At 42.1% G+C, this 26,549-nt stretch overlaps 4 protein-coding genes and 1 long non-coding RNA gene across 12 annotated transcripts in view; 2 read left to right on the top strand and 3 right to left on the bottom strand.

The window, feature by feature from the left end:
- LOC125765206 (uncharacterized) overlaps positions 1–26,549 on the bottom strand; it is a 361,639-nt gene that overhangs the window by 330,985 nt on the left and 4,105 nt on the right. Inside the window, exon 3 of one of the 2 annotated variants that reach the window (XR_007418511.1) lies at positions 26,374–26,442. The exons of the other annotated variant lie outside the window; for it this stretch is intronic. This is a non-coding gene — a long non-coding RNA (uncharacterized LOC125765206). Of the gene's footprint in view, positions 1–26,373; positions 26,443–26,549 lie in introns of those variants that run through there. 2 annotated transcript variants of the gene reach the window in all.
- LOC125765003 (zinc finger protein 721) lies at positions 405–14,659 on the top strand. Of its 6 annotated transcripts, XM_049429822.1 has the most exons (13): positions 408–705; positions 8,767–8,842; positions 10,275–10,369; positions 10,442–10,474; positions 10,573–10,611; positions 10,709–10,841; positions 10,918–11,012; positions 11,088–11,177; positions 11,265–11,311; positions 11,387–11,641; positions 11,919–12,393; positions 12,569–12,757; positions 13,271–14,659. In XM_049429822.1, the coding sequence occupies exons 1-13, from the start codon at positions 631–633 to the stop codon at positions 13,466–13,468; spliced, it is 1,800 nt and encodes a 599-aa protein (XP_049285779.1). In that variant the 5' UTR covers positions 408–630; the 3' UTR covers positions 13,469–14,659. The 6 variants fall into 6 exon arrangements, with proteins under 6 accessions (XP_049285778.1, XP_049285779.1, XP_049285777.1 ...); XM_049429821.1 differs by having other exon boundaries at positions 405–705; positions 11,265–11,641; positions 11,919–12,384; XM_049429820.1 differs by having other exon boundaries at positions 409–705; positions 11,265–11,641.
- LOC125765176 (protein Vhl) lies at positions 14,704–15,449 on the bottom strand. The gene is made up of 2 exons (XM_049430091.1): positions 15,310–15,449; positions 14,704–15,240 (listed from the first exon to the last, which is right to left on the bottom strand). The coding sequence occupies exon 2, from the start codon at positions 15,166–15,168 to the stop codon at positions 14,713–14,715; it is 456 nt and encodes a 151-aa protein (XP_049286048.1). The 5' UTR covers positions 15,169–15,240; positions 15,310–15,449; the 3' UTR covers positions 14,704–14,712.
- LOC125765037 (uncharacterized) lies at positions 15,590–17,881 on the bottom strand. Of its 2 annotated transcripts, none has more exons than XM_049429890.1 (2): positions 17,807–17,881; positions 15,590–17,386 (listed from the first exon to the last, which is right to left on the bottom strand). In XM_049429890.1, exons 1-2 carry the CDS (start codon positions 17,817–17,819, stop codon positions 15,852–15,854), a joined length of 1,548 nt encoding a protein of 515 aa, XP_049285847.1. In that variant the 5' UTR covers positions 17,820–17,881; the 3' UTR covers positions 15,590–15,851. The 2 variants fall into 2 exon arrangements, with proteins under 2 accessions (XP_049285847.1, XP_049285846.1); XM_049429889.1 differs by having other exon boundaries at positions 17,479–17,854.
- LOC125765110 (zwei Ig domain protein zig-8) lies at positions 18,620–23,861 on the top strand. The gene is made up of 7 exons (XM_049429990.1): positions 18,620–19,551; positions 19,799–20,108; positions 20,180–20,424; positions 20,498–20,711; positions 20,768–20,945; positions 21,812–21,948; positions 22,021–23,861. Exons 2-7 carry the CDS (start codon positions 20,039–20,041, stop codon positions 22,128–22,130), a joined length of 954 nt encoding a protein of 317 aa, XP_049285947.1. The 5' UTR covers positions 18,620–19,551; positions 19,799–20,038; the 3' UTR covers positions 22,131–23,861.

Raw genomic sequence — 26,549 nt, 5'->3', positions numbered from 1 at the left:
GTGTAGGTACTCGGTGGTACTGGTGGACTTGGTGGTTGTGGTAGGAAACGCATTTTCCCTACTTGCTGCATCCCTTCGGTTCGGACGAGGATGACGGGGTCGGGCCAACCCGTTTTCCCTCTTATAGTACGTCCCCTTTGCAGTTTGCCATGTATTATTAAGCCAAAACCCTGAGCGGCTCGAGAATTACGCCACGAACTCTCCTTACGCGTGTGTCGCACCCCTATTGCAAGGGGTGACCACCACGACCAGCGGCAAACAGTAACGGCATCGGTTGCGCTTAGATTTACATAAGCGAGCGAATAGACGAAGCTAGCCGCTTGGACTGTTCCGCTCCGCCCTGGGCCACGGGTTTGTCTTGTGCTGTAGCTGTGGCCTTGCATATGTGTGCTCGTCGATGCATCGTCGTGGTCAGGCACGGTCTGAAGGTCAGTTTGAAATTAGTCCACTCGAACGGTAGCGACGATAGGACGCGTGTTCGAGCATCGAACAATTCGCATGGAAGGAAGATTTGGACATTATTCAAGTGCATCGCAGTGATAGAAGTGCAATGACAAACGGTGCGATCGTTTAGTTTAGCAACTACCACGAAAACTACCACCTTTTTTCCGCTTTTCCGCTTTCCGATTCATGTACACGCAACCTTCATTTTCATCGCCAAACCCACAAATGATCGACGAAGATCACCGACGACAGCAGCAAATAGTAATTGCTTTGTGTGCTTTTTCCTTCTTAAAAATGTGTGTGTGTTTTTTTTTCTTTATTTGGAGTGCTTTATGAAGAGTTCTGTTATTAAATTATGCGTGTAAATTATGTGCTTTTAAAGTTTTTTTTTAATTTCTGTGGACGTAGTTTATACACATATTGAGTGTTTTCATTGCGTTAGTGACTTGGGCGATTGTTGAAGGCAGTTAATGGTTGATGCAAAATGCAAAAAATTAAACAACGCACCAGTTTGTACTGTGTACGGCAATGAAGTTGCTGGAATGGGTTTTGCAGTGCTAAGAGTGCTAACTGACTATGGTCAAAAACTATGTAATAAGTTGTAATATTAGCAACGGGAAGAATGTGCCCTCGTGTTATTGGACTTTTATTTTTATTATGCAATAATTTATTCCTTTTGTGTAAAATATTATGTTTTTCATCCTTTTATACTTCATTAAGTTATTCGTTTAGTGAACTTTATTTTTATATTGCATAAATTTGTTGCATAATGCATAATGCATTTTTAAATGCATAAGTTTAACGAAAGGCTTAAGTTTTGTTAAGTTAGATAAACGTTAATTGAAGTACAAATTAACTACAGTAAATGGATGGAAATTGAACAATTGTTTTATGATAAGAACTTTAAGAACAGTTTAAGAACTTGAAGTTGTCGATGAAACGTTCCTAATCAATATGCGTCAGGGTCACCAGTTTGATTTTGTCAATTTCATTTCGTCATATTGTCAAGAATATTCTTTTTTTTCATAGACTATTAGAGTGAGAGGATACTCCTAGGTTAATTTTCCATAAAATATATACCTATTATAATTTTAATTTATAAAGTAAGCGTAGTGCAGCGAAGGAAATTTGTTAGTAATTGTTTATGTTAAATGTGTTAACGCAAAAGAAAATAGTTTAATGATGTCATAACCAATTATACACATTGTAGCAAAAAAAATGAACAGAAATATACAAGTTATTATGTTTTTTGTTAAAAAAAAGATTGTATTGGTTTTGTTATTTTTTGTTTCGTGTTTTTTTCTTCTTAATTTTATTTCTTTCAGTCTTATTCCTTCCTTTCTTTTTATATACATAATTTTGCAAATGGATAAAGCTTCTCCGCTGACGTAAACCATCAAACAAAAAATAACGTTTCCGACGACACGGACGATAATCGTCTCTAATCGAAATGTTTCACCGACCGATGCTGTGAAGCACTCCAGGTTCGATGATCGATGTACTAAGAAACCCCGTTTGGCGGGAGCGGTGGAAGAAGGGTTAAATTGAACTATGATAGCACCGGCGGGATGGTGGGGTTTCTGCTGAAGTGGCCATCATCAACCTTCCAAAAGAATCTCCACCACTTCCCTACCACCATTTCGACCGTGTCGTCGGTGGAAAATCCTATTTACTTGCGCGAGAAAGAAAGTGAAACTGTGTGAACGGGCCAGTACCGCACACCAACACATAGACATCGATCGGAACACACAAAAAAACACCAACAAGAACAGCAAAAAAGTACGCTAAAAAGTGGAGCATATAAGTACATTTTCAATATAGATAACGGCCTGGACATTTAAATTGATAACAACGCCAGCAAAAAAAGGACGGTGGTGGTGGTGGTGGTGGTGGCGTAAGGGAAGGGCGAAGAACCCCGAAGAACGGGAGAGAAAAAAAACTTATTTCCATTTCAAGACGAATCCGAAGATTCGATGCTCGGCCATACAACGCCGAACAACACGAGCGGAAATGGAAATGGTCAGGAAAAGGGTTGATTAAAAAAAACAGCAGCAGCAGCAGGCTATGAGTGAGTGGGAAAAAACAACTGCCAAGTGAGAGAAAACATTAAACCATAGTAACGAGTGAGCAGTGAGTAACTAACCAGTGAGCACACAAGCAAACCAAACGACGAAACTGGCCAAGAAATGGGTTCGTGCAAAAGAAAAGTGCCAAACACACCAAAAAAAATCCCTCGAAATTAACAAATAAAAAGGGTAAGGAAAAAAAAGAAGAAGAGGGGAAGGGAGGGGGTTGGTGAGAGGAAACAAAATCATCCTTCCAACACTCTGCGGGGGAGAGACTCGGGAAAGCTGGAACGAGAAGTGAGGAAATGCTAGCCGTATTTTCTACTGGCCTCCAAAAAAAGATGGAGCAGTTCTTTGTTTCTTTTGGTTTCGAGATGGAAGCGAAGAAACAGAAGGAAGGGAAAGCAAAACGGGGCGCCCCGATGGGTGGGTGGAAAATTAATGGCAAAAGAAGACGACCACCCCAACCAACCCCCAGGGTGAAACGGGTGAAAAATGCGCGCGGAAAAACAATCCCAAACTCGAATTCGTCTTAAATTTGTTGGCCTTTTGCGGGGATGATGGTGGAAAAAGGGAGTACGGTGTGGGGGGGTGGGGGAGGAAGGTGAGACATGGAAGGTGGATCGGGAGGTCATAGAAAGGGAAAGGAGTGCTGTATTCGTTTGGGTTTCTTTTTATTTTACGAAAACAAAACAACCACGGTTGATAGCAAGGGAGACAGCATCACACAGTTAAAATGAGAGTTAGAGCAAACAGATGAAGGTTTGAAGGAAACAAAAGGGAAAGGTTGGGAGGAACGAGGGAAAATAGATAAAAAGTAAAGACAGCATCGGTGGGCATCATTTTTTGATTGTTTTTTCTCATTTTTTTTAAGCAAAAGTGCCTAACAACCTGCAACAACCTTCTTCTTAACCGATCGGTTCGAGCCGGTGATTTATTTCCTCGAGAAGTTTCGAGTGTACGGCGACGCATTTTCAAAAAAGACTTCCATTTTCTTTTTCTAAGCTATCGTCCGAGATAATAACCCACCAATGCCTTCACCACTCACACACCCCCTTTGCCTACTTCGGGATGGCCAACCGACGCTCATTCACACTAATCGAGCACACGACCACACGGACAAGCCTTTTTTGTTGGAAGAAAATGCGCCACACGGTTCGTTTGTGTGTGTGTTAAATTTTCTTTTTTTTCCCACCTCCACCCTCCATTTATAATGTTCTTCTTTTATATCGCCCTATCGGTTTGGTTTCGTTTCTAAAATAAAGTTTCCAGCAACGAAAAAAAGAAAGGAGAAGAAAAAAAGAAAACCTACGCACCTTCATTCCCGGTTGGTCGGTTTCGGGCGGTTTGCGCTTGGTTGTTTTTTTTCTTTCTTCGTCATCGGGACACCCTTCTTTTTTCCAGATTTTCCACCCCAAATACATGAGCAGCGCAGGCGATGGTAGCAGCAAATGGCAGTTGGGCGTTATTTTATTATGTTTATTTTTTTTTCTTCATCGTGCTTTGCTTTTCTTGCTTCTTCACTGACATCGAGGTTTTTCGCATTTCTTGCTGGTTTCATTTTATTTTTATGTACGCTTCTTTTTTTTCTTTCCACGAAAATGGACACACACACAGAGACAGACAAACCGGGAGAAATAAGATAGGCGCTCGCGTTCCTTTCCCTTTTGGGCACAAAATTTATAGTCACTTTTGTTTTCACGATAAGGGAGTGTTGTTTCCCGGCATCAAACGGACGCCCACCCACCCCTCCCATCCCGTAAAACCACCCATCGCCGGAAGGGAAAAATGTATTTTGCGAGGGAAAACGCAAACCTGTACGAGTGACAGAGAGAATGCAACGCCAACCAACGGGTAAAGCATAATGAATGAACGCTTCGGGAATGTGCGAAAGAGCGAGACAGCGAAACTAAGTGTGAAGAAAAAGGATAGGTCAGTAGGGTGGTTTTCCACTGATGATGGGAGTGGGGGTGAGTCAATTGTGAGGAAAAGAAAATCGAGCACGCTCTTCGAGATGGAGAGCATTTTCCTTTTGCAAATATCTTTTTTCTCCCTCTTTGCCTTCGTTACGTTTTAGCACTCTCTCTCCCTCTCTCACACGCATCCTTTCGTGTGATCCTTTGGCTTTCAACACGCTTTTCTTCGAAGCACGGCCTTCTTCGATGACAACGCGCGATGATGATGGCGGCGTCGAGCAACTTGGGGCCTTTTGCCTTCTGGCTTGATTCTGTCTGAGACTGTGTGGGTTTTTTGAAGATTGTCTTTTTTGTGTGTGTATGGTTTTTTTAAATTATTGTTACAGATTCTCCGTTCTTCAGTTTGTTTTGCACGGACGGGGGGAGGGGGGGGGGGGGGGGGGGCAGGCGAAAAATTATTGTATTGGCCGGACGGATTGAGTCCCTCCGTTGCTTCACCGTGAAATATGTGGTGGGTGACTTGGGGTAGATGCAGGTGACTGCAAGACAGGAACCCCCTTATTACGAAAGGAACATAATATTTGGAGGAAATGGAAGGAAGCGGGGGCGGCTCGGAGGATGTGGATGCTTACCGGAAGAGTGGTTGAAGAAGACGGAGGTCATGTATATATTTTTATTATGCTTTTTTTGGCGCATCTCGCCAGCAAACAGCAAAACGAAACCTTTGCCGCCATGGAGGCGCCTAGTACCGTGTGGCCATTTTTGGGCCAAAAAGATGTAAAGCGTTAAATTTGTTTTCTGTTTTTTTGCCTTTTACCCTCGCTACCCCGATACTCCACTTCCTCGACACAATTTAAAACCTTTAGCCAAAAAAAAGGAAAAAGCAGAAAAAGAACAACTATAAAAGAAAGAAATAGTACCAGGGTGAAAGAAAGGGTTGTACTGAAACAAAACACGAGGGAGGATGAAAAAAACATTTTTACCCCCTTTTTGCGTGTATTTTTGTTTTGTTTTTATTTTCCCCCTATGGACCAAGGAATTGAATTCTTGGTGGTGGAAACAGGTCGAAAAAGGGTTGAAGGGCAAGGGAAAAGTAATATCAGTGGACAGAAAGGATGGTAAGAAAATGGTCTGCGTGTGTGTGTGTGCACATTGTTGTTGTTTTTTTTCTCCTATTCTTCTGTTCGTAATTTTCTCAGCAACCCTTTCTCTCTCTCTCCCTATCTCTCTCACTCTGTCACTCATCAACCCCTATCACTCTTCACACATACACTACCAGGCACATCCTTCCACCCCCCCCCCCCATTCCAGATTGTATTTTTCCACCCGAGCGGCCATCGCTTCATTTCGCTTTACTTTTGTTTTCCCTAACAGTTTTTTTGACGGTATGCGTCTTAAGTAAATAAGAAGACGACGCTAATGGTGATATATACAAAATGTTCTCTCCATCCCTTCCAAGAGGGTGTTTCGCCTTTTCTTCACGACGATCGACTACGGAGGGTGGGATGGGAGGCTGGGGTCTCCTTGGGCTGGTGTGGTTGTGGGGTGGTGGGCTGTGGTGGAACGGTTCCGTTGTAAATGTGTGTGCCGGGAAAACGGCAGTGTGGTGTAGGTGGGCGGGTGGGGCGGAAGTTTTCCGTACCATTTCGGCAGTACACCGTGTCTTGGTGAATTTCGGGGGCGCCCTCTCACACAGTCGGGCGCACAGAATCGCGCTCGGTCGGTGTAGCTTGGCAGGTTGGAAGATTTTTAAAAATTTGATGAATTCTCAGTCTTATTATTCAATTTGCCAGCAGCGGTACTGTGCACGTCTTGGGGTTTCGGTCAGCCACATCGCTAGTTCGCGGACGCGCTCGTACGGCAGAAGGCCACCACCGTGCCGAACGCAGTGGTGACGCTCTGGAGAGCAATTTTCTTACAGTTTTTCAAGACGCGTCGTGTCGCGTCGACAAGTGCAGTGGAAAAAGTTTTTCAATTACGCATCGTTTAGGAGGTGTTAAATATTTAATACAAATCGGTACCGTCGCGTTTAACACATTTTGAGCGTGTACCTTCACGTACCAGTGGTGTGCTTGAACAGTGTTGAGGGACAAGCCAAGAGCGGGACGGATTTATATTTTAAGTGAATTTTTCCTCCAGTGGTTGCTGTGATTGATTGCGCGGAAGCTGTGATCAATAGGCTTTTTTCGCTTTTTGGGTATATAAATCAGAAAAAGCACATTCGTGTATACTATTTGCATGCAATTCTTTTTACGTGTGTTTGTGTGTGTGTGTGTGTTGTGATTATGTGATAAAATATTTTAATTTAAATGAAGTTTTACAACTCGTGATAATGTTTTTTTTTATCTCACCACTCATAATTATTTAAAGTCACAAAAAAAATGTTCGTATCACAGCGGCATTTACTACTGGTGTAATAATGTAAAACAAACAACGACCATTTGCAAGCCCCGAAAAATCCCCCGGTTAAGAACAAATGATTTAAATTTATGGATAATAAACCGTGCCAAAACAAAACAACACCAACAATTTTAAACAAAAGAAAGGCAAAATCACCTTTTCCGTAGCGTAGCATAAAGCATCCCGCTCATTACATACATTCCGTGGTTCGTGTTTAATTCCCATCTTACCCCAGCGTGGCGGTTGTTCCAAAAAACACTCCAATCGCGTCCTCTCACTCACGCACAAATAAAAGCGAACCGTTCGTGGAAAAAAATTAAACAACCTTCATTTAAACAACCGTCATATGATAACTGCCGACCCATTCCACTCCTTCGGCCAGAGGCTTCCAGCACTTTGGTTCGGTTTTCTTGTGGGTGGAGGAAGAAGAAAAAGATGGAGGAGGAAAAGAAGTACAAGGAAAAAGGATAAAGCGGCAGGCAAAGGATATGTGGCGCCTTTTCATCCCGCAGTAAAATTACTTGAGAAATACAAACACACACGCAGACACCACATAAGCGCGCATACATTTTTCATTTCACCACGTGCAAGATAGGTTCTTGCTACCACCTCAACGGGAAGTGTTTTTTTGTGTTTTATGTCTCGGAACAAAAAAAAATCAGGGGAAATGTGGAATAAAATTTTTCATTAAACAACGTTTCCACGAGCCAAGGTTTCAGGCATGCATCGAGCGAAGCGAGCGAGATGGGAAAACGGATTTCTAAACACATTTTGTGGTTGATTGGGCAACGCATATGCATGTATGCATTTGCGTTTTTTTCTTCTAAGTTCCCTCAAACCTTCCCCAAATGTATTAAACACCTGGAGCCGGGTTAGGTATATTGTTTAAGGACGTAATTATACTTACCGACTTCAATGTTTCTACACAGCTTTACTTTAAAACGCACATCGGCACACTGTCCCTGGTGCTGTTCTGGCAGCGCTCCATTAGCAACCGGCTATAACGTCATGAAAAGTCAGGCAACACCTCCAACAGGTTACGGTTTGAAGCAAGTTTCATGCTTCAGCAGATGATTGCAGCAGGCATTGAAATCATCAATGAACGTAACACTTGCGGAGCTCTCGCTCGGTGCGCAAACAACACACTATACACACTAGCAGCAGCCGCAGCAGCCAGAAATAGCATCCACAGCAACCAGTGCCGGTGGTGTTAGTATACATTTATGCGAACTTTTATCCATTCGCCATTTGCATTAGTGTTGGAGTACACGCGCGCGCGCGCCACACACACACATATGCTCGAGCGCTTATGCACACATATATGTAGTAGCATGGTGCGCTTTTCCTTCATCCTCGGGCCTGCTGTTATGTATCGGAATATTATCGGAACTCCATGCGGGAAAAGCCGTCGTCTGTTTTTCGCGCGCGCACCATGTGCTCCGACCATGTGCATGTGCTGTTGCAGGCAGGCCCACCAAAAGCAGAGAGCGAGAGCCTATGTATAGTCGGCACCCGGCATCGGCAGTGCAAAAGTTTATCAAAATAATACCACCCATCATGATGAGCTGGCGCCGCATACATATGTGTGACGGGATGGGAGTTTGTTTATTGGGAACTACTTGTTGTCTGCTCCACGTCGTCTATTAAACAACGGTTTTGCGCTTCCGCTCTAGGAAGCTCAACGTGGAGTTTTTCGCTCTTACGGGTACCGGTGTTTATCTCTACTTACGTGCGCCATACCGACATTTGCCATTTTACTGATAACTAATTCTGCATGCGAATTTACCCCCCCCCCCCACAGTGACTTCCGCTTTACGTGACTTTTGTATGTGTGCATCGGTTTTTGTTTCGTTCCACTTTTGTTGTGTGTCTCTTTCGTTGTGTTTGTTTCGAAACTATGCTGCATTATTAAATAAACGGTTGTTTAATTTCTTATAAAGGACAACAGGAAAATTGAATGCTCTTATATGGACATTGACACACTATACCTTCAACTCCTTCTTTTGCTGAAGCAAGGTAAGGTAAGTATCGGAAACACCGTGTGGTTGGATTATTTTATAGCTTCATTAATAATTCCCAACGAGCCAGCTATTCTTGCAATGGAAAAACGGGAGCGATTTTCAGTGGGTTTTGTGCGCTTATGTTTGGCTTACGGTTGCCCATTTAGGAAAAATTGAGGAAAAAAATGAATGAGAAAATATGTGATTAAAGTGATTAAATTAATAAACGGGTTGTGTTATCTATTAGCGTATTTCTTTGACTCATTGATAAGTTTGTTTTCGAAGTTAACTTAGAGCATTTCCTGATCATAAAAGTAAACATACAAATACATCAACCGTGCGAAACTTTTTCATATATGCGTTATTATTGCAAGAGTCGGGTTTTCTTCTTATTTTGTTTTGCAAAGTGGACGGCACAATCAACATTTCAATACAGTTTCAAAAATGTGTTCCAAAAGGCTACACTTAAAATTTCGCCAATCATCAAACAAGTTTTAGTGGCTCGATGATCTCGTGCCTCGGCGTTCGATGTAATAAAGTGAAGATCGTGGATTGAATTTAATCAATATTGGCCCTTCGGTAGATGGAGTAAAAGAAAGTGTAATTATATTACAATTTGGGAAAGCCACTTAACGTTTAATACATCGCGGATATGCTAGCAGAAAAAGATCCGGAAGCTTTGTAAAACATACTTCATTTTTCCATTTAAGCTGTTCCGATTGATGAATAATCCTTTGTATGGAAAAGGAAACTTTTCAAATCTTTTAACAAAAATATCTCTACCCAGCTTGAACTGCAAACCAAAAGCCCTAAAGGCCCTTTTTCTTAATTTTATAACATGCGTACGATTGTGATGAGACCACGCACTAATCACAAAGGGAATTTTCCACTAAAATTTCCACTGTCAAATTGGTACCCTCCTACCTGACAGCTACAAAACATAGAAAATATCCCAATGAAAAAAAGCTGCGATGTTTCATACGCTTCGACTCTGTCAAACAATTTTTTTCAATGCAATTGTGTTTACTTAAGAACAAATCGCTTGCATCGCTAAAAAAGATACACAAAACAAGCTCCGGAAGGCGTTAAAATGCTTTGCTAGGCTTGGTGGCGAGGTAATTTTCCTTTTTCTAACAAGTTTGCATGGTAGAGCAAATGGGCAGCATGCAGGCCACGGTGAACATGGCTTTGCATCCAGTGAAAACAGGGAATGGCCACACTCCAAGGAACACATATAGGAAGGAGGGGAGGGAAAGATATTTATAGCTGCAACCCAAAAGAACTATCGCTGCCGTTGTGTCCCTCCCCGAAGCAAGCGGCCGTTCGTTATAAATGCAAGTGAGGCTTATTGTGGTTTGTGTCTCGGTTTCTTCTACAGTACTCACAGCGAACGCCTTCATTGGCTCTCGGAACTGGACCGTGTTTATTCAATCGTGTACGTTTTAAAGGAATCTCCAAAGGGATGATGCCCAACTTCTACGATGGCTCCCGTCCTACGATGGTACCGACTAGCTCCAACTTGCCGGTGTTATTGGGCAATGCCGTGAGTATAGTGAACGCGCACGAAAAACACGCTTTGAGTGCTGATGGTGTCCTTTTCGTTCCCCTCTAACAGGTCAATCAAGGGGATGCAAACTCCAAAAAGTTGGTAAGTTTGTCGTGGAGCTGTTGTACACAAAGATAGGTGAATGGTAAGACTAATACCTTTCCATTTGTTTGTTTTATTTTTCCCTTCGGTTTTTCCAGGCACACTTCGATCTCGAAGCAACTCTGCAGACAATCGATGTAAGGATCATTTTACCCAAGCAGCTCGTTTAGCATTAGCACACATGATTGTTGATCTGTTGAAACATGCGGCCTTTATTCTTTTTCATTCTTTCAGAATGAAGTGCTGGACGGTGAAGAAGGAAGCTGTCCGATTTGCAATAAAACGTTCAGCCGCAAAACCTCTCTCCTTAACCACATCCGTAATCACTCGGCGGAAAAGAAATATGTGTGTGAATTTTGTCAGAAAGGTAAGAAAATGGATTCCGTGTGTGTGTGGACCGTGTTGCGTATGCTAATGAGAGTGTTTTTTTTTTTTCGTCGCAGGATTCACCCAACAGGCTAACCTGCGTAACCATGTTCGAATTCACACGAACGAACGGCCATACGTTTGCGTCGACTGTGGGAAAGCCTTTACTCAGGTGAGTTTTGTGCGACCAATATAACCATCACTGACTGACCTTACACTGACCATCTTTATCAAATCTCTATTCCAGATTACCAATCTGAATAATCACAGACGATTGCATACGGGCGAAAGACCTTACGTTTGTATAGAATCCAACTGTGGCCGCTCATTCGCACAGGTAAATATCCTTAATTTGCTCGCCGGTTTCTCAAAGAACAATCCTCATGCTAATCACCACCTTCGCATCTCTCGCCCCTCCTTACAGGTCACAAACTTAAACAACCACATGAAAACACACCACAAGACCACCCTGTACGTATGCAATCAGTGTCCGCGCAAATTTAGCCAAGTTACTCAATTGAACCTTCATTTAATTACCAACCACAGTTCGACTAGAGGATTTTTCTGTCCGCAGTGCCCCGATAAGTCTTTTAAGCAGCAGTCCCATCTGCAGCAGCACATGAAAATACACGGGACCAATTTCGGTTACTCGTGCACCAAGTGCGAGGAAAAGTTCATACAAGAATCTCACCTACTGCTGCATATGAAGCAGCATGGCGATTACGCCTGTACCATGTGCTCGATGACATTTAACGACGAAGTGCTGTTGAAAAAGCACGTGCAGAGGCACGTGGACGGGAGGTAAGAAGCTACCTGTGTGTGTGGGTGTGTGAGTGTGTTCCACGGTTGGGGTCCGCGTTGTCATCCGTTCGAACGTTCGTTGTTGTGTCGTCGTCGGCTATGTGGTTTTGTCTTTGTGGCACGGCGCAGCACACGCACAGGGCACAGGTTCAGCTCCGGTACAGCGGGAAACCCGCGAGAGGTTTTCAAAAAGGAGCATATCTACATATCGGTCATAAGCTCGGTACTAATGTTTTTTTTGTTGCACATTTTATTGGGTTGTTTCCTCACAATACAGATATCTTACCTGTCCGGTGATTAGCTGCAGCGAGGGTTTCACGATGAAGAACCATCTGACGAAGCACATGCAGATGCACCATCCGGCTGTCGATCTCAAGAAGCTGGGCGCGCTGCCCGGTGGCAATAAGGCACCGAAACACTTCTGCCACTATCACAACTGTAACGATTCGTTTGAAACGGCGGACGGGCTGAGCAATCATTTGCGCGTGGCGCACGGGCTTCCGATCGCGCTACCACTCTCCCTGCCGGTGGACGACAAGAAGCTCATCCAGCACGGTTTGCACGGGTTGAATGGGATCGAAACACCACCGCCTCCGCCGCCCCCACCCCATCTGCTACATTCGCAACTGCATCCGGCCGCATCGGTGATGAATGCCAGCTTCCAGTCCTACCAGAATCAGATCAATCAGGCAAACCAGCAGCAGCAGCAGGCGAACGCCGGCAATGGAGACACCAAGCAAAAGGTTCTATCTGTGAGTTGGAGTATGCTTTCTGCACAAGTTTTTAGTTTGCATGCTGCTTGCTTGCAGTTATTTGGTTTCATTTTTCTCTATTCCTTCTACTCATCTCATTCTTACTTTTGTCCGGGAAGTAACGTCGCTTTTGTATTTTTATTCTCTCCGTTTAATCCATCCATGTACGGTTTAGGTTTCCGAGCTGCTCAATATAAGCGAGCAGTTGAACCAGCATCAGCAGCAGCAGCAACAAGTGCAATCCCATCATCACCATCAGCAGCAGCAGCAGCAGCAGCAACAGCAACACCTGCATCAGCAGCAGCTTCACTTGCAGCAACGACCCGACATGGCCATGAAAGTCGACATCGATCAAAATCTTGACGTAAAGCGCAAATCCGAATAAATAAGTTTTATTTTACTTTGCTAACCTAATTTTATGTTTCATTTTCGTTTCTTAAAACATAAACCAATAACACTTGATTAGAACCAATGACTCCTCTCCTCACCTGCTTGAATTGATACATTAGTTTTTGTTTGTTTGTTTGTTTGTGTGCTGCTTCTATTTTCCATTTCGGGATTCTTTGCTGCTCATGTTGTACCTTACTCTATATCTCTCTGTGTTGTGTTGCTTATCTGTTTTACTTTTTCTCCTTTTTAAACAAATCTTTCTCATTTGGTTTTCATCATTAGACGGTTTGTTTCTTATTTTCCTTTATGTCTTTGTACATATCTTTTTTTTTGGGGGGATGTGTTTATACGCATTTCCACACCCCAATCTGTTTCATGTATTGAGTGTGTATTTCGAGCTTCTTTTTTTGTCTTTCTCCTTTTCTGTTTAATGATATGCCTCAAACAAAACCTTTGAATATTGTACCGTTGTTCTCTCTTCCTGCAGGACAAAATGAGCAATTTCAATAGAATTAAAACGGAGCTGCAGGCCAACATGTTGGCCCAGACGCAAAACCTGTTCGGCATCTCCAACACGCTCAACAACACCTTCAACGTGCAGCCGAAACTGATCTGCACCTATTGCTATAATGTCTTCAAGACGCCCCAAACCTTATCGCGGCACATTGAAAAGTTCCATAGCTAAAATGCGAGATGGTAGCAGAAATGAACAGAAACAGAAAAAAAACACGGAGAATCGTCTAGAACGGTTCCGGTCAAAAGCCATAACGACTATTTCAAAGTGTTTAATTTTCCGGGCAGTTGGTGTGGTTATTTCTGTTTGGGATTATTTAAATGCCGCCGTATCTTAAGCTCCCAATGGCCATATAGCAAAAGCGCACACAACCGATGTATTCGAAAATGTAAAGTCACTTGTAAAGTGGTCGACTATCGAGCATTTCTTAGTAGGGACAACACGCAGCAAACAATTACGATTAAGTTTTAGTATACGTACCACGTCAGGATAGTAGAGTGTAGCAATAATTACCTTACTTAACCTTGTGGCCCCATCTCTTTAGTTTTAAAGCCCCATCCCATCCCCCCATCTTATGGTACCGCATGTCGCGCTGTACAAAATGTAATAAAAATGCCCCATGAAAGTGTCGAAACAAACAAGCGTTGTAGTATTTGCGGGTGTCCTTAAATGTAAAGGCTTTTCGGTGTTTTAGGATCATAATTGCTCATTTGATCGGAACGAATCGGGAAATGAATTTCGATTGTGAGAAAACGGGGCAATGATTCAAATGAAAAGGAAAAAACAAGAAAAAAAGCGGCTACAAAAAAGTACAAAATGAACAAAACAATTTTTAAGGAACATTATTAAGGTGGCAAGACGATATCAAACAAACAAACAAACAAAAACACACACAAGGGTAGAGTATAGTGAAACGAACAAAACAAAAAGTATGAGAAAAATTTTATACTTTCCGTTAAATTATGATTACTATTGCCCCTAGTTGGTCATGATAATGGGCGATGTAAAGGGGGGGTGAGAGATAACTTTTAACATGATATTAGCGATCATTTGTTGTTTAGAAAAAGAAAAATGGAAAACCCTAAAAACTCTATAAGCGCACCTTTTTGAATGTTCGATTCGTCGGCTGGCTCGGTCGTTAAAGAAAATGGTACACAACGGGGGGGAATTTAATCGGCACAAACGACGATAAAGCGCTGCGTCGATTAACTTCCCCCTTCGTTACACGTATCGGAACTCGTACTACTAAATGCTAAATGTAGAGTGACGCATGTTTATGTCATGAAGAGGTAACCAATCCCCCGGGGCAATACATAGAGTGTAATTGTAACAATAAATGGAACGATTATTTCGAAAAAGTGATTTTTCCGGTGTGTTCTTTCTTCTAGCGAGTGTTCCCACGGGAGTTCATTTTTTTACTTTACTTTATTCCTTTTCCTAATTAGTAGCTCCTGTATTAGCATGCGAGGTATCTCCAGTTCCCACAGTGCGCTATCCTCTTCTTGCGCTAGCAGTGTAACGATCCGCCACAGACAGTTCTCCGTCAAAGTCCTAACCGGGAAGTGGATGTGGATTTCCTTTCTGGTTAGTCGGCCGGCACTGGTAAAGTTTGTGTACCACGGTTCCGGCAGATAGACCGGCTGGTGGCGCACGTACATCCGCTCATCGGACTGCTTGTCCTTAAACACCCACGGATGCGTTACGTACGTATTAACCATACATTCCGCTTTCGGCAGGAGCGTCGTATAGTGGATAAGCTTGGAGGAATAGTTTACCCAATACACGTCCACCTCACGCTCGGTCGTGTTTCGAAACAGCACAAACGATCGTATTTCCGAATGTTCCGATCGCAAGCTTGGGTCATGGTCCATCGCCAATCCAGCCACACCACGATGCTGCTGATCCCATTAAAGTTGGCAGTGAACGAATCACGCTGTGGTACGCTGTGGCAAGAGAAGAATGTTATTACAGCAAATACAATTCCTTCCTTCAAGGGGAAATGCGTCACAAACCATCACTAATCATTAAGGTTCGCTTTAACTCATCAGAAGGTATCGGTTTTTGGTGATTTGCTTGCTAAAAATGCCTTTAATTCGGGACAATTTCTACTATTATTTTAACAAAATGTTTGTTTATTTAACTAATGTTTGTTTATGCTACATGCGATGTATTTTCCACAACTTATTTTGACAGCTCCAGATCTAACAAGCGTCAAACAGCAGCCCTTATTTGATGTTCGAAGCGATGTTATTGTTTTCATCGAATTTCGTTTGAAAATCCACCAATCTAAAACATGTTGAATGAAATACTAAATTTTGCACATTTCTTGGGTGAATAGCGATTGCAATATCGTAAAAATATATTTGCTACATAAATAAAGATTAACTACAAATTATCTTTCATCGGAAAAAACACACTCTCGCACACGATCTTGTGTTTGACATCGATTACAATTTATTTCTGCGCTAAAATCACATTTCATAGTAATTGTATCTCAAAAAAAAAGAATTATAAAAAATGTATCATAATAACCAAACTGTAACGCCCCAGTCCTTCAACTAGTGACACCATCCGCCACCCACGTGTACCTTTTGTTCGTTTCCGTTAATCGTTTTGAAAGCAAATTTAGCTGACCGTTTGCCTCCAGCTGACTAATGATCATGTTTATTTTTGTACCCTTGCTGGCGGGTGTAGTGGCAAGAGAAAACTTAGGCGAGGAAGGCATCTGTTTCGTGGGTGATTTTGGATGTTCACCGCTACCTTCCGGCACGGAGAGCTCTTCGAAGGATAGCTTTTTAAGCGCTTTCTTCGCGGCCTGTTTGGCGTCGGTCGGATCTGGTGGCGATCGATTGAATCGATTCTTTAGCCAACTCTTCACAGGTGTAGCAGTGGATGTGACAGCAGCGTCTAACGTTTTCGCTGGCAAATCGGGCTTCTTGCTGTTGGGTGATACATTACAACCGTTTGGCCTATTGCTACCAGTACAGCAAGGTTTCGGGGTGTCGTATCCGTGATGTTTTGATTTTGTGTCCGATTCCGTCTTGAGGCACAGTGACGGTTCTTCGTAGATTCCGTCCTCTACGTGACTCGTTACGTGCAAATCCGTTTCATCACTGTCGGTGGGAGGTAAGGGCAATTTGCGAGGAATTTGTATCACCGCGCCACCCTCCTCCGGACGTTCCACCTTTTCGATCAGATTGTTCTCGATCGCTACGATCCATTCGTTCAGATCTTGAAAGCTGGGCGAAAGAAAGTGTACCTTCGAGTCGGTTTGCGTAATGATCTGAAACAGGTGTTTCTCGTTGATCTGCTCGTTCAGATTCAGATCCAGCTTGATACACTTGATAAATATCGTTTGCCAGGGCTTGAGATCGTTGTGGCTGTTGTACACCAGCAGCCACTTTCCGATCAATCCAACGTAGTACTTCTTGAACTGGTCGAAAAACAGACGCTTTTCTTGCTTAAACAGCGTACCGTGCTTGGGTGACTGCTGCAAACGCAAATGGGACGCCGGCAACCCACCGAAAGGGCATTGACTTTCGTGGAGAGCATTTTCCGGCGTAGGAGTACGTCTGGCAGTGGCTGCTGGTGCTTGTTCCTGCTCGTAGCTGACCTCCTGCAGGCACTCATCGTACAGAATCTGATCCGTGGTGAGATCGTACGAGTTTTCTTGCGCCGTTTCAAACAATATTTCATCCTCAATTGGTTCATCGTGTTCGTATACGGCACACTCCTCCTTGATGTCGCCGATGCTCACATTAGACGAGCTGCTGGCGTTTGCTTTAAGCGTGTTCGTTCCACTCATATCCAGATACGAATTTTCCTCATCATCCACGAGCTCTTGATGCACTGCTACTGGTTCGTTAACATCAATTTCCTTCAACAAACTGTTACAATTGAACGATTTTTCAAATCTCTCCAGCAATGCCTCACATTGTGTGATCAGCAGGTCTCGATCGCCATCCGAGTCGAGCTTCTTTTGGTAAACATTTAAATACGTTTGATCATCTTCCTGCTCATTGTGCTGGACAAATTCTGGCACAACTTCCCGACATGATCCGTCACACTCACGCAGATATCTTCTAATATCTAATAGAAATGAAACAAAATAAAACACACGAATAAATTTTAAACATCTTCAACAGGGAAACAAACAAAACAGAAAATCAACTCCACAGTACTTTTTAAAAACTCCACACAATCCGTCACTAGATTTGATTGCAATTGCATCATTTTATCAGACACTACACAAAACTGCACTGTACGACCATGTCCACACGGTTAGCGCACGGTACTGAACTGAACATCACCAGCTGGTGGATTAGTTTGAGGGAACTGATTTAAAAGTCAGTGCCCGATCGATCGACCAGTGTACCGCGATGGGTTGGGCTCCCGCTGAGCATAAGCGGCATTTATTTTCGTATCGCTACTGCACCCGTTTGCCCATAAATATATGTATACAGATGCTCCATGCGGAGATTGTAGGTGATATATATCGATGCCGGTTACCTAGTTGGAGCATAATGCTTTGTCTCGAAACGCGTCGGCGATGGGGATAAAAATAGTTTTCTTTGTACTGCCGTGCGTTGTACGGTGAATGGTTCTGATCAGGAAGGTTTAAAAACCCGGGTGAATGGATTGGAGAAATGACGAAGTGGATTAAAAGAAATTAATGGGATAAATTAGACTAAGATGTATATACTAATTATATTAAGCAGGATTTTGCACGGCAGAACTGATGCGGATCCTAATCTAGCAGTCTCTAGGTTGCAGAGACCTGTCTGAAAAGATCTGAAAAAAATACGGATGTTTATAATTTAAATAGCTATTTCTAGGGAGCTATTGGTGTCACTTCTTCTTCTTCTTGGCTTAAGGACCTTACAGGTCACGCCGGCCATTTCTGGCTTACTAGACTTATTTTACCACGTAGCCGGATAGTCAGTCCTTGCTACGGGGGAACGGTCCGGATGGGATTTGAACCCGGTCCGGTCGTGTGGACTGGCGCCGTTTATCACATGCACCACCGAGCCGCTGTACTACGGCCCTGTAGTACGACATGTACTAGAACTTGTATAAAACTAAATTTTATGTATTCTATATATTTTATTTATATACAGTATATTGAATTGAAATTTTTAACCAAATATACAAACAAAACCTTATCCTTTGAGAATACAAACCTAAACTTCCTTTCGCAAAAACAAAAACACGTTGCGTAAACTGACCGTTTGTGCGTGGTGTCTTTTTCAAATTTAATCATCCAATCTAGTACTCCATTGCACGTTAGAATCACTTTACGCACGAGCTGCTTCGGCGCATTTGTGCTTACAGCGAAAAAGGCAACATTCTCCGGCTATGGCGTGCTCCAAAGGAAAAGCTCTCCTTAGAGCGCCATTTTTCGCGCTCAAAATCTCCCTTATACCCCCCCTTGGTATATGTTTCGTGGCCTCTTTTTGCAGGTACGATACACACACACACACGTGCGACCATCATACTTTCTCGCAGCATCATCCTCTAGCAGCAGCAGTGTAGTGGCTTTTTTCTTCCTTCGAAAAGCTTCAAAAATCAAAAATCTATCACCATCTAGAGCAATCATATCATTAAAAAACACTTGCCTAATCGGTTGTGAATCTCGATCGTTTCCAGTGCTGGTGGGGAACCATACACAAAAGCACAAAGCACGCCATAGTTGCACTGGTAAAGCCGCCCCCCCACAGTCGAGTGAAAAACAATTTTCCGTGTGTTGGCTTTTCCCGCTCTAGTGTCACATCCTTCCGACCCGCCAATACTCTTCCTGCTTTTGCTTATTGTGCGGGATAGCCTTAACCTTACCGCTGACCCATCCTGCCGTGGAGGCCTACAACCCTCTTGGACAACATGTTACACTCGTGATTGTGGAAGAGGAGCAGGGTAGGTTTGGCTCAATGGAAGCAGGTGGCCATTTTTCACTTACATTTGCCGTACGCAAAAGTTGTGCTTGGTAAAGGAAAATGCGTGCTGATGGGTTGAAGATTTAGGTGAAAGAATGGATAGCAGCAGTGCGGTACAGTGAGTGTTTTCCTGCCAGTGTGTGTGTGTGTGTGTTTGAGTTGGAAAGCAACCAAAAAAAAATCATCCTGTCGAAAAAGCTTCAGAGTGCACGGGTCCAACTAACCGAAGGTTAAAAAAAGCAGGTTTGATTTCATCTTCCCTCCCAGCCTGCGGGCCAAATGCGCCAAACGAACCCATTCAGCGTCTAGGATATTCGATTCTAGGTAAGTATTAATCCCATCGCCATAGCGAGTATGACAAAATTGTCACCTCCATAATTTCGCCAGTTAGTTCCCCGCTTCGACCGCTCAACACTGCGGAATTATTGATTAGTGCATCCGTGGCACGTACGGAATTGTGTCGTTTCTGTCACTGTGCGATTGATTACATATGTACGCTTCAATTGGATCGCGTCGTCGTTCGATTTCTGCACACGTATTGCAAGACTTTTGAATTATTGAATCATTGCAGATGAGTTCTCACCCACCAACACGATATCGACACACGGCAGCTTAAAAACACCACAATAAAGTGACCTGTAGCGAAACCGCGTGGTGAAGGATGTGATTGCAACCGTCCCGTCGTTTAGCACCACCTGACAAGAATAGAGAACACCGCAAAAAAGGTCCGATCAGTACCGCAACGCAAACCCAAATCGACGATCGACAAACAATTGATCACTGGGAAAGTCGTCCAAAATACTATGCTGCTATGAAGCTGCCGGCTAATGGAGTAGCGGCAATCTACCTTTTGCTGCACTGCGTGTCAGGTTTGGTGCTGAGTGAGTATTGTTGCGAAGGGCGCGTAGAACAGATGCTTACTGATCGAATGATCTTCCGCTTCCGTTTGCAGAATCTTCCGCCCTTCAATCAAGCAGTCCGTTTATGAATTTGCCACGCAACTTTTGGCAGGAAATATCCGTCCCCTATACGGATCTGCCCAGCGACGACGATGAGCAGGAGGATGAGTCGGCCGAAAGTACTACGCACGATCCGTACCCGTTCTTCGACGATGCTAACATGGTGGCGAACGTGACCACGCAGCTGGGAAGCGATGTCTATCTGCACTGTCGTGTTAATGATTTGCGCGAGCGTACGGTTAGTTGATGAAACTTCGGTTTTTGTCAAATGAAGAAGTGTACAGAGATCTCACTTGGCTACCATTTTGTAGGTATCGTGGGTACGGCGGAAGGGAGACGAGATTCATCTGATCACCGTTGGCCGTCAGACCTACAGCAGTGACTCGCGTTACTCTCTCCAGTACCAGCCGCCAAACGATTGGCAGCTACTGATTCAATACTCCAATGAACGTGACGAGGGCCACTATGAGTGTCAAATCTCCTCCTATCCGCCGTTGGTCTATCTGGTGTACTTGATCGTTGTCGGTAAGTGTCGGACATCATACATTGTATGTCGATCGTCACTCATTCTTTTTTTGCAGTACCTCGGGTGGAGATTATAGACGAGAGGGGTCAGGCAACGCTGGACAAGTTCTACAAACCGGGCAGTACGATCGAGCTGAAGTGCATCATTAGCCGCGTGCCACAACCGACCAGCTACGTCACGTGGAAGCATGGCATGCGTATGCTCAACTACGACACTAGCCGTGGTGGAATCAGGTAAGACAATTGGGTTTAAGGGATCTCTGATGAGATTTTAACAGAACTCTGATACAATAGAACTACTTCCTAAATGAATGAAATGCGATCTTTTTGCATTAGACAGCCTTGAATTGGAACCCAAATATTCTTCTCCTCGACTCCTAATAATTGAATTCCAATTGTTTTACACTGAATTCATGCTTCAGAGAGGTACCCACATATCTTCCAAATACTTAAGAAAACGCAACTGTCATTAAGCTCGTCATCAAGATCAAGTTCGTCCTGAACTTGAATCGAAATGAAATAGCTTCTGGCTACCGGAAGGTAACAGCCCAAGGATATGGCTATAAACCTCTTATACAAGAATTCCGTCCCAAGATCGCGCAAATTTCTTAGGCGGGTTAGAGAGGAAGAAATTACTACAAAATATGTTTGGAACGGTAATCGAGCAGTCGCTACAATAATAAGCTCTTTCAAATGTAACTAGCTCACTATCGTGTCCCAGCCCGTAAAGCCGGCCTATAGCCTCCATATTGACAGAGGATATGTTCGAGATTCAAATTTTGCTAGAGTGATGGCATATGTCCACACACGATCGTGAATAATTGAAAGCATTCCTGCAGTGAGCCATGATCACCCAGAAGTTGTAACGCTTGATAAGCAACATCACTCTGAACAATGAATTCATAGTCAATCGAGAAAACTGTACATTTTGCCCTCCTTCAGAACTATGACGAGTACCAGTTTCTTGCTACATTCGAACCATTTTTACAACAATAGCTATAAATAGACGGAACTTTCTTCATTCGCTACTGCTCGAGTCGTGTCCCTCCATCAAGAATTGTTATCAATGTGAAATAATTTCTTCCCTTGCGTATTTCCAGCGTTAAAACCGATCTACTTCCTGGCGGTGCGATGAGTCGACTCTACATTGCCAACGCCAATCGCTACGACACGGGAAACTACACATGTGCCCTGGCCGACATTGCACAGGCCATGGTATCGGTCCACGTGTTGAATGGTACGTAACACAGTGGGGTTTCCGTACAACTAGAAATCTGAGTCCTTAACTCGTTTCCTCATTTTGTAATAGGAGAAAATCCGGCCGCCATGCAGCACGGTACCGGACCACAATGGCAACCGATGATGAGTTTTGTCGTGTTCGTCCAGCTGATGTTGCTCGGGTTTTGCTGCACCCGGTGACTGTACACTTTTGAAGCTTAAAATTCTACGCAGCAGCGATATTCTACGCTACAGAATGCTTGCTCTTTAGCCGCATAAAATTCACTTCCCACACATTGTGCCCTCCCCCCCCAAAAGCCACCGGAATATTGCGGAAGAGTTGAAGCAGCAACTTCACAGTTGAAGCAACTGTCCCCTACCGAGCGAAAATGCACAAAAACAAGAACATAAAAAAAACTGAACCCCATTTTAGAAAACCCGAGCCAACATATCAATGCACTCGAGTGCAGTTTTACGTTGCATTCCCATCCTTCCCACAGCGGTTGAGGAACAATTGGTTAACCTTCGCGTCCCTTTCCTCGATATCATCCTTCTAATGCGCCAGATCCTGGCTCTAAAGGATCGTCCACATTCCCATCTAAGACACTCGTTTTTAGCAATCTCAGCAACGTTAGATTAGATTTTAAATGCGACAGTTACGCCTGTCGGTCCATGGTTGTACTAGCGATAAAAGAGGTTGATAGGGTTTTGATACACTTGCATGTGTGCACACTGCATTCCTAGACCGTATCGCATGCCGGATACGTGTAGAGATGATATGTAGAGTGTAAAGAAACGACACAACTCAAACAAACAAAACACACAAAAAAAAAACACCTAATGATAATATATTTATACTCGTCTTAAAGTCGGCTTCAAACGAGCGCACGAGCGCATGGCGGGATGTTCCTTCTCGTGGTACCAAACAAAAAAGTATGTAATATGGCATTGTTGGACAAGGTTGTGATTTCATGGATGTGACACATCCCCCGCCGCTTGCAGCATCAAGGAACAAAGGGTTGTAAAGTAGTGTGTGTCGGGTCGGATGCGCGCGGAGTGTGGGCAAGCGTGTGCGGTTTTGCAAAAAACCGAAAGGCAATGGATGCTACTTTACTTAAACACAGCAGCAATATTTGTACACACAACTATTTTTCCCCATTCGTTACTAAACACTATTTGCGAATAGCAGCATACAACTAATCGTAACACAATGTTTAGCGTAATAATATCAGTCTTCGGTTGTGATTAGACTTAAACAGGAAGAGACAAAACGCGCAACTTCATAAAACAAACTATATTGATGTAAAATTGCGAATATCAATGTTCATCTACGTATTAGGCTAAACCAAACAACAAGAAAGACGATAAGCGTTTAGTGACGCTCGCGTAGGTAGGAAAAGCGTTGAACGGGAGTTGAAGAAACATTTGGAAACGGGCCAAAGCTATTTAATGTGTGGTTTCTTTCCAACCCCAAAAAAAAACAAACAAAAAAAAATACACTCATATTTCTATCCCATCGGTCCCATTTCCATTTCGCTTATTCAATGTGCACCTGTGTGTTGAAAACCATTAAAACCATATCCCATTATACGCAAATGCTCATCCCCTCGTTTTCTAGCAAACTTATTTGAAGAAGAAGAAAAAACGTCTTTTTGCACAAACGTCCACAGCACAACAAAAGCAAACCCCCGATAAGTGATCAAACGTTCACCATTCACGTAACAAGCAAACGAACAAAAAAAAAATGGACAAATTATGTGTGCCACTATCGATAGCTGTATTCCACTATATATTTATCACTATCACTAACCTATAAGTGTTGTCTTTGTTTTGTTTCGAACTATTATAAAACGCACACGCGACGATAAGGTGGAATCAGATTCTACACGTGATGCGTGATTAAAGCGAAGAGATAGAGCGAGAGAGAGAGAGAGCGAGAAAGAGAAAAAGAAACGAAAGAGGTTGATAAAAACGAAGTGGTTGTGAAGAATGCGTAAACGACACATGAAACCCCATTTCCCATTCACAAACTGTTGTGAATTAAAACAAACAAAAACACAACAATGCAAACACTGCAAACACTCTTATCACACACAAACACACACACACACATACACATACACACAAACACATAACTAATATGGCGCTTATTAACTGGAAATTCGAGTGAAATTTAGCACGTAAGGATATATTTGTTATCTTTTAAAACGTATAGATAAGTACCATACCAAATACCAACTAGTGTGCAACTAGCCGTATTTTAATAGCAAAGTGTGCTCCATCCAGTAGCAGTACTCTTATCTACATATGAGCGGTGGAAGACACTACAAAACCTTATCCTTGCTAATGCACTGACTCTGCCAGGTTGTACGGATGGGAGGGCGAAGCAAGTCGATCGGATCGGATAACTCGTCCAGCACAAGGTCGGGATCTAACACACGCGATAAGGACCTCGGTTTGCGTCCGCATTTAGCCGGGTGGCTAGCAGTTAGTCGGGCCCTAATGCAAATGCAGCACCAAAATACAAGCAACAAACATAATGCAGCAGCAGCAGCAGCACAACAAATAAACCATTGAGTGAGCCATTAGACGTATAGAAAGAGTGTATCGATTTATACGAGCGGAATAAAAAAATGCGGGATAAAAACAGAAAACAAGCGGAAAAGCGGGAAACGAAGTGTTGTGAAGTATAATTTGAGATGTTTTATTTTTCATATAAAAAAACCAAACCAAAAAAAACATAAAACAAATGCTAAACTAACAAAAAGATAGTTTTTTATAATCAGATGTATTATTATACAAAGAAAAAAAAAATGAAAAATAAGAGGAAGAACGAATAGCGAATGCGTAAAAAAAACGGTAATAGTACATTGAAATGTAAAATGTGGATAGAACCAGTGGTAAAACAATGAGATGTTCTTTTTCGTTTCTGTTTTGTTGATACATTGGTTTAAATACTAAACCATAAAACGATGCAGTATTTCAAACTGATAAGACAAATGATGGTTGTGGTCAACGCTAAATATGTATATATAAATGAATATATATACATATATATACATATAATAACGAAACGAAGCACTATAATGTATAATGTATTGTAACTTTACATGAACATGAACCTAACAATTATGAAAATGGAACAAATAAAGTATTCGAAAACTATAATCTAGCTACATCCTACTGTGTTGGTTTCTTTCTTCCTCATTAGGGAGCATTCAATTATTGCATAACGCTGATAGGAGCGCCGGGGGAGGCGTTAGGGTTTGTGCGTTTGTCATATGGGTGTCCCCAACGAGTGTCCCCTTGACTTCTTTGTAGATGGACATGGGTTGAGTTCGCCTTTCGTATGTTCTTTAGATCGTCAGGGATTGTAAGGTGTTCCAAAGGATGTAAATGTAATTCTAAAATCCCGTTTCAGATAAGATAGGACGATTGAAGGCGAAGGAATAAAAATAAATAATGCTTTAAATAAAAGAAAGATTAAAAAAAGATAAAAAAATAATAAAAAATCTAAAAATTTAAAAATTTTCTAAGGCTATAGCCTTAGATTTTTTTTGGGAAATTTAGCAAAATTTTATAAAATTATTTATTTTAATGCCAATTGGTTGAAGTAAGTTTCTTTTCACTCAAATAATGCTTTAAATAAAAAAATGAATAAAAAATCATAAAAAAATAAAAAAAAATCTAAAAATTTGAAAATTTCCTAAGGCTAGCCTTAACTTTTTTTGAGTAATTTAGCAAAATTTTTAAATTGATTTATTTCAATGCGAATTGGTTGAAATAAATTTCTTTTCACTCAAATAATGCTTTAAATAAAAAAAGAATAAAAAATCATAAAAAAATAAAAAATTCTAAAAATTATAAAATTTCCTAAGGCTTACCCCTTGCCATTTTTTTTGGGAAATTTAACAAAATTTTATAAAATGATTTATTTTAATACGAATAGGTTGAAATAAGTTTCTTTTCCCTCAAATAATGCTTTAAATAAAAAAATGAATAAAAAATCATGAAAAAATTAAAAAAATCTAAAAACATGAAAATTTCCTAAGGCTTACCCCTTGCCATTTTTTTGGGAAATTTAGCGAAATTTTATAAATTTATTTATTTTAACGTGAATAGGTTATGTATTGTATTGTATATTGTTTATTTCATTGCTAATGCTAGTTTTCATTTTTAAATTCATATTGATACCGGTTTTTAGTTTTCTAACCTTAACACAATAATTATTAATCTGTATTTATCATTAACATTTTTGAGACGTTGACTATAGATTTTTGAGTTTTACCATAGGGAAAAATTGACAAAAAAACCCAGGATTGTTGTGAACCCAGGAACGTGAATAGGTTGAACTAAGTTTCTTTTCACTCAAATAATGCTTGAAATTAAAAAAGAATAAAAAATAATAAAAAAATGAAAAAAATCTATAAATTTGTCAATCTACTAAGGCTCATTTTCGCACCAAGTTGTGCCTATAACTCGGTCGGTATCCAACGGATCTCCAATCTTTAACCTGTGGTCGATAGATGGCACCAATGGCTACATTTACTTCTTGGACGGCCATGCCCTCAGATGTCTGTGCCAGAAGTTATTCGAGGAACCAAGTTCCATACCCTGTTT

Source organism: Anopheles funestus, chromosome 2RL (genome assembly GCF_943734845.2).
Source record: "Anopheles funestus chromosome 2RL, idAnoFuneDA-416_04, whole genome shotgun sequence".
Taxonomy (NCBI): domain Eukaryota; kingdom Metazoa; phylum Arthropoda; class Insecta; order Diptera; family Culicidae; genus Anopheles; species Anopheles funestus.
Note: the sequence above shows the minus strand (reverse complement) of the source record. Positions and strands in the feature narration are given on the sequence as shown.